General features: G+C 45.4%; 1 protein-coding gene across 15 annotated transcripts; it reads left to right on the plus strand.

The window, feature by feature from the left end:
* The first annotated feature begins 589 nt into the window (after positions 1-589).
* Positions 590-7027, plus strand: LOC117850368 (uncharacterized). 15 transcript variants are annotated; one of them, XR_011897871.1, is made up of 8 exons: positions 601-1325; positions 1653-1739; positions 2383-2469; positions 2929-2976; positions 3073-3180; positions 3289-4479; positions 4594-4681; positions 4886-7027. XR_011897871.1 is itself a non-coding variant. In XM_034732194.2 (6 exons), exons 1-6 carry the CDS (start codon positions 710-712, stop codon positions 3432-3434), a joined length of 1092 nt encoding a protein of 363 aa, XP_034588085.2. In that variant the 5' UTR covers positions 590-709; the 3' UTR covers positions 3435-7027. The 15 variants fall into 15 exon arrangements, 1 of the variants encoding a protein (XP_034588085.2); XR_011897876.1 differs by having other exon boundaries at positions 4594-4642; XR_011897873.1 differs by having other exon boundaries at positions 3289-4473.
* The last annotated feature ends 4478 nt before the right edge of the window (positions 7028-11505 follow it).

The raw sequence follows: 11505 nt of genomic DNA on the forward strand, positions 1-11505 counted from the left end.
TCGTTAGCGTGGCCCGTCCTCCCTCCTCCTTCTCCCTTCGTCGTTCGTTCATGTTGTCAAGCTCACCTTCAGCAGCATTCGTGTTATGAAGCCTCTACGGCCAGTGTTGGCCTACCCATCTCCGACTGCTAGATCCACCACCTCTATCTCAACCACCGCCACACCAACTCATTGTTGCTGCTCGCCCCCACCTCTCCACGGCCCAATCGAGGGGTCCACTGCTACCTCGGTGGGTGGCTACGCCGTCGCCTCAACCGGCGTCTCTATCGCCACCACCGCCTACTATCTTTCTATCCCGAAGCTTTGTCTTGGTGCGTTGGAGATAGGTAAGACCCATCCCCGAACCCCGAACTCTATTGGCATAGTTTAGCTTTTCCTGAAGGTAAACTTTGCCATAAGTTTTTTGAGAAAAGATAGAGAAAATCCTAAAAAAATTTGGGGCTTGCTGGGCCGGTGCGCGAGAGGTGGGCCGCGGGCTTGTCAAGCCAAGCGCAACGCCTGGGCCATCTTGGCTAGGACCCACCCGCCAGCCAGACTTCGCCATCCCTCTCCTCTCCCCGCCTATATAACGGCCGTGCCCTCCACCTGTTGCCCGGAACGGAAGCCAAAACCACCAGAGAGCAGAGAGGCGAGACCGCGAGCGCCACCGCTAGCCGCGCAGCAGCACCGAGAGCCCGGTGAGGGAGGGACACATCACGCCGGCGACCCGATGGCGACCGGGAGTGGTGTCCGCGTCGTCAACACGGAGGGGCGGGACGAGGGCGACGCCTACATGGCCGCCGCCGCCGCCGCCGCCGCCGCCGCCTCCGCCGCCTCCGCCGCCTCCTCCGCCGCCTCCGCCGCCGCCTCCGCCGCCTCCGCCGCCGCCTCCGCCGCCGCCGCCTCCGCCGCCGCCGCCTCCGCCGCCGCCGCCGACGACGACACCGACGCCGCCGACGACGACGCCGACGCCGACGCCGACGACGACACCGACGCCGACGCCGACGACGACACCGACGCCGCCGACGACGACGCCGACGCCGACGACGACACCGACGCCGCCGACGACGACGCCGACGCCGACGCCGCCGCCGCCGATGCCGCGCCTGGGGGCCAGCCGCACGAGGACGAGGACGGAGACGCGACCCCTCCTCCTCCCTCGCTTCCTCGCCACACCGTCGATCACCGCAGGCCGGGCCCGGCTTCTTGGAGCCCGTTCTTCTCGCGGGTGCGGGCGGCGCTCCTCATCATGGGCACAGCCGCCGCCGCAGCCGCCGCGCGCGACCTGTTCCCTTCCATGGTCCAGGTCCCGCCACTGGACTCCCGCCCCATCAGCGCCGTACCAGGTGTCTATTCTTCTTTTCCTTTTTCTTGTTTTCTTGTTTATGTCCTTAATAGTCCCAACTTCTTGATTATGATGACTGAAGCATGATCGAAATAGATCAGCACATAATCCTATGCTCTGATTAAACCAAACATTCTTGATTGCGTTGGCAATGAATTACAATCTGGACCCTTGTTGCATAAAAAAATATACTGTTGCTCCAAATCTTGTTTTTAAAGATTAGCATAAACTTCTTTTGATGCTCTGTATTACTTATCATCATGTGTTATGACAATTGTATTTGTATCTTTCCGTACTTTGGTTACTGAATCTTTTAAACTGAACTCAGGGGTTTTACCAAACCTGCTTGAGCACCAGTTGGTGTGGTCCAACATCCCCCGTGGCGGAACCTCCATTGTACTATCCCATGCTCCGGGTATGACTACAGAAGATGAACTCAATTTCCGACTTTCTTCTGATAATCTAGAAAAGTAAATAAGCTTATAATAATGTACAGTTACCGCTTGTTGACATTGCCAAATAATCTGTATCTCTCAACATATTTTGTTGTTACAGTCTGTGTTATGTGAGATTGCAAAAATACAACCTGAAAAGTAGTCACTTGACACAATACTGGTGCCTGTTGCCCAAAGCCCTCTTTGAATTTTCATCTACTCACTGTTCTTTATTCTGCTAATGAACACTTGTCTGGTGAAAAATATTTGTTCATAGTTGCTGCAATCCCTGATTCTGTGTATGCATTATTCTCTATTTGGTGCTGAGTTCAATTGAGTGGCATTTATTATTTCAGATCAACTTTCACCTGGTAGGTGGTTAACACATTCTGTGGCCCTAGTGTTAATGAAATGCATTAGAGTATTTTCTGGACATTTATGTATTTGTTGTTCCTTGGAAGGACTGTTTTCACCATCCATAGAGTTGCTGCTAGACAAATCTTGTTTTTCTAGATTAGCATAAACCTTGCTTTGATGCTCTGTATTACTTATCATGATGTGTTATGACTGTTGTATTTGTATCTTTTCGTACTTTGGTTACTGAATATTTTAAACTGAACTCAGGGGTTGTAGCAAACCTGCTTGAGCACCAGTTGGTGTGGTCCAACATCCCCCGTGGCGGGACCTCCGTCGCACTATCTCAGGATCCAGGTATGATTACCAAAAGATGAAATCAATTTGCAACTTTGTTCTGACAATCTAGAAAAGGAGATAAGCTTATAATATTGTACAGTTACTGTTTGTTGACATCTTGCCAAATAATCTGTATATCTCAACATATTGTGCTGTTACAGTCTGTTTATGCGAGATTGCAGAAATGCAAACTGAAAAGTAGTCACTTGACACAATACTAGTGCCTGTTGCTCAGAGTCCTCTTTGAATTTTCATCTACGCATTGTTCTTTATTCTGCTAATGAACACTAATCTGGTGAAAAATATTTGTTCATTTTGCCGCTATCCCTGATTCTGTGTATGCATTATTCTCTATTTGGCTCTGAGTTCAGTTTAATGACATTTATTATTTGGTCTTACTTGACAGCCACTGTGCATTTCTGTTGAGATCTGTTAGTTTGTTGTCCTTATGATCTGATAAATTTATGTGTCAAACAGAAATTCATGTCAGTCCAGAGGCCTTGCCTGTAGATCAGATTTCTCCTGGTAAGTGGTTAACACATTCTGCGGCCATAGTGTTGCAAAGAACTGGATCAGATTATTTCCTGGATATTTATGTATTTGTTGTTCCCTTGGAAGCAGGACTTTCTGCCCCTCCCAGTCTCATCATGGATGATCCGGTGCCACGGGCTATGCATCATACTCGTAGAGGAACTTCAATTGCAGTGCTAAGTGACATCCAACAATCAGGTAACCTTGGCATATAAAGGCATTGCCATATGCATGCCTCCTAGTAAACACTGGAGGCCTTTTGGTTGACAAAAAGAAACTGTCACTTACGTTTGCCATAATAAGCAGGTACACTGGCATCGGAGCCTGGGCCTGCATCAGCAACTGTAGGACCTTGGTCAGCCTCTTGGGCGCAAGGCACTATCTACTTCCTCAACTTCATGATAGTCATGGTACTTTTTTCAGCAGTGGTGGCTATGTTACAGGAGCCTTGAGAGAATTGGATCCTTTGGTCCTCATGGCTTAGAGGAAGATTCATGTTCCTGTGGTAGTTACTGAAACCAGGGATAACACTATACTCTGTGGCAGCATATGCAGAATCCTCTAGATTTTCTCTGCCTGCTTAGCTTCTGAGGACAAGTCATCTTGTGTGGTCCTTTGAATGGTGATTGATGGTGGAGATTTGGATTTGTGCAGTACCTGCTAGTAGGATGATGTGCTGCATGTGGAATGGATATTGTGAAGTACACTTGGCGCCTTTTGTGGTTTTGTCTGAAAATGCTGATGCTTCTGCTTTGAGTCCTAAAGTTCAGTTGTTTTGATATTGCCTTTATTTTGGGTGTGTCCAGATGAAATTAAGAAGAGAGGGGAACATAGTTGAGTAACAGTCCTGGAATATGCAGTGTTATAAAGGAAAATACAGAATAGTACAAGATCTTGGGACAAAAGCAACTGTCTGACAACCTAAGGGTTCAAGTGAATTGATGATACTTTCATGCATATCTGAAATCTGTTGAATTGAATAAGTAATACAGTATGGATTCTTGATAAATCAATCACAGGCGTCATTGCTTCATTTTATTTGAAGGTGCGCTGGGGGGATGAAACCCCCTCCTGTATTCAATTAAACCACAGACTTCTGGCTACTGAATTCATCCTGTTGGCTTCGCAGCCTCTGCGCCATGGGACAGGCCCGTGTTGCTTTGTATGATGATTGATGGTCAACGTTTGGATTTGTGCAGCACCTGCTAGTAGGATGATGTGCTGTATGTGGAATGGATATAGCGAAGTACACTTGACGCCTTTTGTGGTTTTGTCTAAAAAATGCTGGAGCTCCACTTTGAATCCTAAAGTTGAGTTGTTTCAAGATTTCCTTTATTTTGGGTGTCTTCAGATCAAATAGAGGGAGAAAATAGTTGAGCTACAGTGCTGGAAGATGCACAGCCGTATAAAGGAAAATACAGAGTATTACAAAATCTGGGGACAACAGCCACTGTCTGCCAACCGAGTTCAGGTGAATCTACAAGAAATGTGGTGCGGGTACTTGATCTATCCATCGCAGGCAGCATTCCTTCCTGTTTGCATTCAGTTGTAGACTACATCTGCCCCTTAGGTAGATTTCTGGCTACTGAATTCCTCTAGTTCTCCTTCCAGCCTCACTATGCCATCGGATGGGCCCATGTTGCATGCAAGCTTCTGCTAGGTGACAGTGACACTCCCCCACGGCCACGTCTCCTCTCTGGTGCAGTGTTTTCCGTTGAGATCTTAGTGCTGTTCTAGATTATTTGTCATTTGCATCAGTGTTTTTTATGTGCAGCCACACCAATATTTTCTGCGCTTGCAAACTTCTCATTATACTTTCTCCCTATGCACTATTCTATACTCTGCCAGCGTACTCTGTCGTAGTAAACACTTGAGTTACATGCTGATCATATGTCTGTTGCAGATGTTGTCCCTGATTGGCTGAGTCAGTATCCACACCGATGGAGGAGGTTCCACCAGCCTCTGTTCTAGCCCGGTCAGACATTCCAGTGCCTGGTCCTCAATTATCTGAAGGTTAAGTGGTTAATGACACATTTTTCCTGTTGTGCTAGAGTAAACCAGCACGTGCCTTTGTTTGACTTACTAATTTCATTTTTATGTCTTTGTTGTTCTATCTTGAACTCCAAGGACCGTCGGGCTTGGGCTTTGGTCAATCAGTCAGAGTACTACAGAGACTCAGCCACTCAGGTACAATTAGCATGAAAAAGCATTTGGATCCAGTCACTCTGGTGAGGACTAAGAAGTCCTCAATACAGCTAGTTTGCTTCTCTGTGTTTGTTGAGTTGGTTTTTCATCCTAACCAATGATCTGATAAAATAAAATAGTTCAGCAGATTGTGCAAGCTTGAGTCCCCACTCCCCAACATGATATACCATCATTTATCTCTTTATGGTTACCTTTCTGAAATAGAGATCGAGGTCACTCCAGAATACTCATCTACTTCTGAAATGTCTGAAGGTAGGTGTCCAACATATTTCTACTGCTCCAGGGTTTCAGTGAACCAGCAGAACTCTTGGGCATGATCTTTTTGTCTTTGTTGTTACCACGGAAACCGAGTTCTACTTTGATTGAATCTTGCAATGCTTGATTCATCTCTGCTGCACTCAGTCAGGTCTGATACTTTGCTAGATTTGTGTCCTTAGACTCTTAAGCAAAATCTTGTTGTAGTCTTTCTGAAGCAAAATTGATTCCTGTTTTGCAGTCTACTTAGACTCTTAGACCGCTGTTAGTTGAAACTGACGAATCATACTGGCACCTAGGTGGTATCTTGTATCACAAGTAGTGTTTGCCTTGGCTTGGTGCAGCGTTGTTTCTTGAGTCAGTGTCCATGCAGATGATAGACGAGGTTGCACCAGCCACTCCGCTGTCCCAGTCAGGAATTCCAATGGAATGCCTGGTCCTGGTCCAGGACTTTCTAAGGGTTAAATGTTAACAACACCATGTCCAAATACTAACACTGCTTTTGTGCCTTTATCCTTGCCATGGAAACAGGGTTTGCTTCACTTTCTATCCTAAACAATCACATTCCTTGGGCTTGACTTTGCATAATTAGCCATGGTACAACAAATAGTGTTAGGTAATTAGCACCTAAAAAACATTTAGGTTCAGTCTGATTACTCTGTACATACGTTATATTGGTGGTCTTACCTGGTAGTGCATATTGTGCAAGCTCGAGTACTGTACACAATTCAGCAAACCAGCACAACTTGTTTGGCCATCAATTTAATTTGTCTCTTTGGTCTTAACATAGAAATAGAATTCTCTGCTGCGATTCAGTGTCACCGTGCACGGCACCAGGCACTAGTGCCACCAGAACAGCCAACGTACACCGTTGTCCTCAAATTTGTTCAGGGGTGTCACATGCGTCCTACACTTTTAAATTTGCAGATTATGTCGCTCAAGTTCCAAACATCAGTAATTAGCATATGCTTGCCTTTACCATGCCATTAAGTTGTTACACTCGCTTTCCTTTAGTCACTTGGTCTATTTTGCAAATTTTTACCGCTTTCGATTGTGTTGTCATCAGTCATAAAAAATAGGGATATTACTGAAAGTAGTTCCATTAGGCTATTGTCTTGTGATTTTGGTGGTTGAGTGGTTTTGTAATCACTAGGACTAATATGTTTGTAAAGTATATGTTTTGGAAGGGTTTCCTAGCTCTCAAGATGAAATACAAGTGAAGCAAGCAACCATGGCGCAAAGAATGGAGCAAAACAAGCAAAGATGTACACTGGAGTGTTTGGTCGGTCACTGTGACTGAAAAATAGTATGTGGGACTGAAATAGTTGAAGATACACTAAAGATATACATGTGGGACTGAAAAATAGTATTACAGAAGGGCGTATACTCTGATGTTTCAAGTGGGAAGTTATGCAGAAAAGAAGATTCTACATGCCAGATGATCCAGCGTTGGTAAAAAAAAAATATATAAACTACACGGCATTGTATTCACTACATTACTGACGACTCAGACTATCTGTATAATCGATTTGAATAGAATGAAATTAATTCAAAGAGCAAAAAAAAAATACCGAAATTCAAGTAAGGATTTTGGGATTCGATATTTCGGGGGACAACTCCGATTTGAATTTTTGGTACTCAACCTGTATCCGGATAGGATAAATAGACGACCCCAAGGTTGAAACTGACGAATGAGGATTAGCTCATGGCTTTGAGTGTGAACTCAACTTGAGATAATGAGCTCTGACTCAGCGGGATTCTAAATTGGAGATGACGTGGGAAATTGATAAGGACTCGACGTTTAACATTGAAGGGAATTTGTATTGACAAGTTATATAGGGATAACGGCTTAAATTCTGAGCTAGGTTTAAATTTAAACCCGCACACAATTAATATCCAAGAAGACTTGAACAAACCCAGAGAAACCCAAAACAAAAACAATCAACACCTTACCTTATTATTAGCTAGCAAGATTCACATGTAAATAATTAGAATAAAGTTTTAAATGAATAGAAATATCCATAGTCCATTCCTTTGCTATCTACTCTACCCATTTAAATACAGGTGCTCTTTGCTCGGTAGCAACCCGCGGGCATGTTTGCCTATTATGAATAAAATATATGTTCCTTAATAATGTATTATTTTATCTATTTATTTTGTTTATTTATTTATTCTATCACACCTGTAATATTTTTCTCACACGTGTAGAGAAATGCTTCTGGTATTTTTTCTCACACATGTAGAGAAATGCTTCTGGTATTTTTCTCCCCAAATAGTACGACCATAAAGATACTTAGACTTTTTTAAAATCATTTAGGTGAAAACCTTGCATGTAGGGAACTTTTTTTTATTTTTAACCCTTTTTTTTCTTTATTTTTAAAAATAACCTCAGCTGGGTTTTATTTGCGGGGCTGACCCTTTTGGCCTTTTGGCCGCGCCAGACCGCCTGGCGCGGCAGGAAGATGCTGCCGCGCCACATGCACTGGCGCGGCAGCCCCCTGCCACGCTGGCGCGGCGAGTCGCGTCGCCAGGCGGGCGCTGACGTGGGCGTGCGTTCGCCGCGCCAGCCCGCCTGGCGCGGCAGGGCCAACACTTAGGCCGCGCGCCGGTCCCTTCCTCCTCCCTCCCTCCTTTCTTCCTCCTCCAGAAACACCACACAGCAGCACCTTGCAGCGCCGGCCCCCGCCACCCCACCCCCAAATCCACCAAAAATCCGGCGTTTTTGGTGGGGGAAAGTAGTGGGAATCGATCCCTGCTTCGTGTGGAAGGTATTCCCCTACTTATTCTCGTGTTTTACCGTTGCATTTGGTAGATCGGAGGATGTTTAGGTGACTTAGGGTTAGGTTAGTGATTTGAAATTTCAATAAAATGCAATGGTGTTTTGTGTTAGATGATACGTAGTTCATACGCAATTGAGTCTCTGCCCGCGATATTGACGTGTAGAACTCGTTGAATGCTTCGATTAAGGTATATATTCATCCAATTGTGTGGTTTACATGACATGTATTTTTTTATATGTTCAATTAATTAGTCTCATTTCTGTTTCAGTGTTTGTATTTTGTAGATCGATTGTTTACATTTTATCAAAATGATGTATATAGCTAGTATGGATTACGTGTGTAAAGTTTATTTGTATATTAAATTTGTTGCACTTGATTTCCAGGTGAGATGGCGTCGTTTGGTTGTGAATACAAACGGTGTAGGTGGTATGTGCGTTATGTCGGGGAGTCCAACGTTGCTGGTCCCGTACCTCCTGCTCTTCTGGTACCACTTTGTAGATGTGGCGCGCAAGCAGAGGTGAAACAATCAAGGCATCCAAAGACAGCCGGAAGAGCCTTCTATGTATGCAAATGGACTTTTGATCCATTGCCTGCCGCACCTTGCGATTTCTTTCAGTGGATCGATGGACCCGACAAATATGATCCTAGGATCCGCCTATTCCCATATCATAGCACAGAGCTTAAACCATACCATTAGTTTAGGCGTTGGGTTCCTCCTTCACCAAACCCACCTAGGATGACCGATGAGGAGAAGCAGGAGGCTGCTTGTAGGCGTGTGAGGGATCCTCCCATGTGCAAGTGTGGTGTTCCTGCTAAGCTTATGCGTCCTAACTTAGGGGATCCACCTAAATTTACTCCATTCTTTCGATGCTCCCTAAAGACTCATGTAAGTATATTACGAGAATATTAGTATGTCGTTTAGCTAGCAGTTATAATTTTGCAGTATATTGTTCATACTTTAATTTGATGTTATTGCTTGGAAGTTGGAGTAGCGTTTTGTAGTTACTTTACATATGAGTAGTTCACGTCGTGGGTTTTTTGCAGGATGGGTGGCCGTTGTGTGATTTCAATGAGTATATATACGGCCCAATGGCAATGTGGCCAACAGAGGAGGAAGTGCAGGAGTTTGAAAGTGAAAATGCACCGTGGCCATGTGTGTCCTCTCCTAGTGATAGATGCAAGTGTGGTATATTGGCAACAGAAGGTGTGGTGCCTTCTGAACTTGGATATGGTTCGTTCTGTGGAAATGCACATGGCGATTACTGGGTTAGTAACTACTCGTCTCCTATGTTTTATGAAGGTTGTAACTTGATTCAAATTTGTAAGAATATTTAATTGTTGTTGCAGGAGGGAAGGACATGTGATTGGGAAGATTTTTGTGGTCGATATGATTTGTTATTAAAGTTGGGAAATACATCGGAACCATGGAAGTCAAGGAAACAACAAGAAATTAAAGAAAAGATTAGGAAGAAGTATGATGTGCCTATTCCTGACGACGACTTGCTTTGGGGAAAAATATATCAAGATATGGTGCATGAGACTGGAGTGGAACCTAAAGGACTTTATGCAAGGGAAACTATTATTAAGTATTGGAGGCAAAATAGATCCAAGTATCCACGACCTCTAACTGAAAATGAGAAGAGAGAAAATAGGAGGAAGTTGCAGGAGGAGAGGGAGTTGGAGAAACAAAGGTTGATGGAGGAAAGAGATCGCTTAGGTTATGTGGTTGATCCGAATGTGAAATACCCTGAGGGTTCATGGGAACAATATTTGCAGCAAGTTAGGGCAAGAAAAAGAAGGCTTGAAATGGAAGAGTTACAACAAAAAGCGGAAGAGGCACAGATGGAGACGATGAAGGCTCTTGTTGCCGATTTACCTGTTGGTAAGGTTAATGTCGATAAGAAAGGCAAGGGAGTTGTTGTTGCCGGAGATGATGATGATGATGATGATGACGACGAGTTACTATATGAAGGTGAATCGGACTAGATGAACGTGTTGATGTAGCTGGATCATGTTTCTCTGTAGCTGTGAAAACTATGTAGAACATTATGTTTATGTTTATTCTGGAAACTACAATTAGTTGTCAAAAATTATTTTCATTTCCGAGAGAACTATGTTCAAACGCATCAAAGTTTCCAAAGGTAGACCTGAATGGAAACAAAGGCAAACCGACGAAACATCCCGACTAGACGACGACGTAGTGAACTATGCGAGAGAGGCCAGGCCGTGCACAGGCCGTGCACAGACCAGCGTCCAATTTCCACGCGTTTCCTTGGGTCGCTTGTAGGAAACCGGACGGTGGATTCCTTGGTTCCTTTTTATTTCATCTTTTTTCTGTTTCTCACATACAGCACTTCTCAGGCAGCTGATCTGATTTGCTACCTACTCCTAGTATTCTGTACTACTAGCTGATCGAGTGCGTAGAGAGTGAGGTAGTGGAGTGAGAATCACTGTAAACGTGTCGAACGTTTCGTAACCCCCTAATTTTCAACTTTTGCAAATTAATAAAATTTGTTAGAATTTACAAGAATTTAATTACTTTTGCTTAAAGATTTAAGGAATTTCTAAGGTTTTATTTAATTTCTTGGGCATTTAAATCTTTTCTGAAATGAATCATAGGAGTTAATCAGGCGCATTGATTTTGGTCGTTTGAATTCAAATTAGTATTTGAATTGATGTTTGAATCCTTTTCAACCAATAGGAAAATCTTTTCAGTAGGGTTGGCCTTGCCGCGCCAGGCGGCCTGGCGCGGCAGGGGTGAGCTGCCGCGCCAGCTGCAACCTACTTTCAGTGGGTTTCGGGGCGGTGGCCGGCCGTGCCACGCCAGGCTGCCTGGCGCGGTAGGGGTGAGCTGCCGCGCCACCTGGAACCTACTTTCAGTAGGTTTCGCCGGGTGGGAGGCCGGCCTTGCCGCGCCAGGAGGCCTGGCGCGGCAGGGGTGAGCTGCCGCGCCAGCTGCAACCCACTTTCAGTAGGTTTCGGGGCGGTGGCCGGCCTTGCCGCGCCAGGCGGCTTGGCGCGGCAGGGGTGAGCTGCCGCGCCAAATGCAACCCAATTTCAGTAGGTTTCGCCGGGGGGGAGGGGGTGGCGCTCTTGCCGCGCCAGGCGGCCTGGCGCGGCAGGGGTGAGCTGCCGCGCCAAATGCAACCCAATTTCAGTAGGTTTCGCCGGGGGGTGGTGGCGGCAAGGGTGCGCGGCCGAGCCAATTTTAGTAAACTTTCATTAGGTTTCGGCCCAGGGGGGTGGGGCATCAGGAGCGCGCTGCACAATCCGAAACGTATTT

Source organism: Setaria viridis, chromosome 3 (genome assembly GCF_005286985.2).
Source record: "Setaria viridis chromosome 3, Setaria_viridis_v4.0, whole genome shotgun sequence".
Lineage (NCBI taxonomy): Eukaryota > Viridiplantae > Streptophyta > Magnoliopsida > Poales > Poaceae > Setaria > Setaria viridis.

What these genes read in the sequence shown, in the direction of transcription:
- LOC117850368 (XM_034732194.2), top strand. Translation starts at nt 710, where the DNA reads ATGGCGACCGGGAGTGGTGTCCGCGTCGTCAACACGGAGGGGCGGGAC. An exon ending in TGTAGATCAGATTTCTCCTG is followed by an intron (nt 2,977 to 3,072) that starts GTAAGTGGTTAA and finishes CCTTGGAAGCAG; the next exon opens with GACTTTCTGCCCCTCCCAGT. An exon ending in AAGTGACATCCAACAATCAG is followed by an intron (nt 3,181 to 3,288) that starts GTAACCTTGGCA and finishes CATAATAAGCAG; the next exon opens with GTACACTGGCATCGGAGCCT.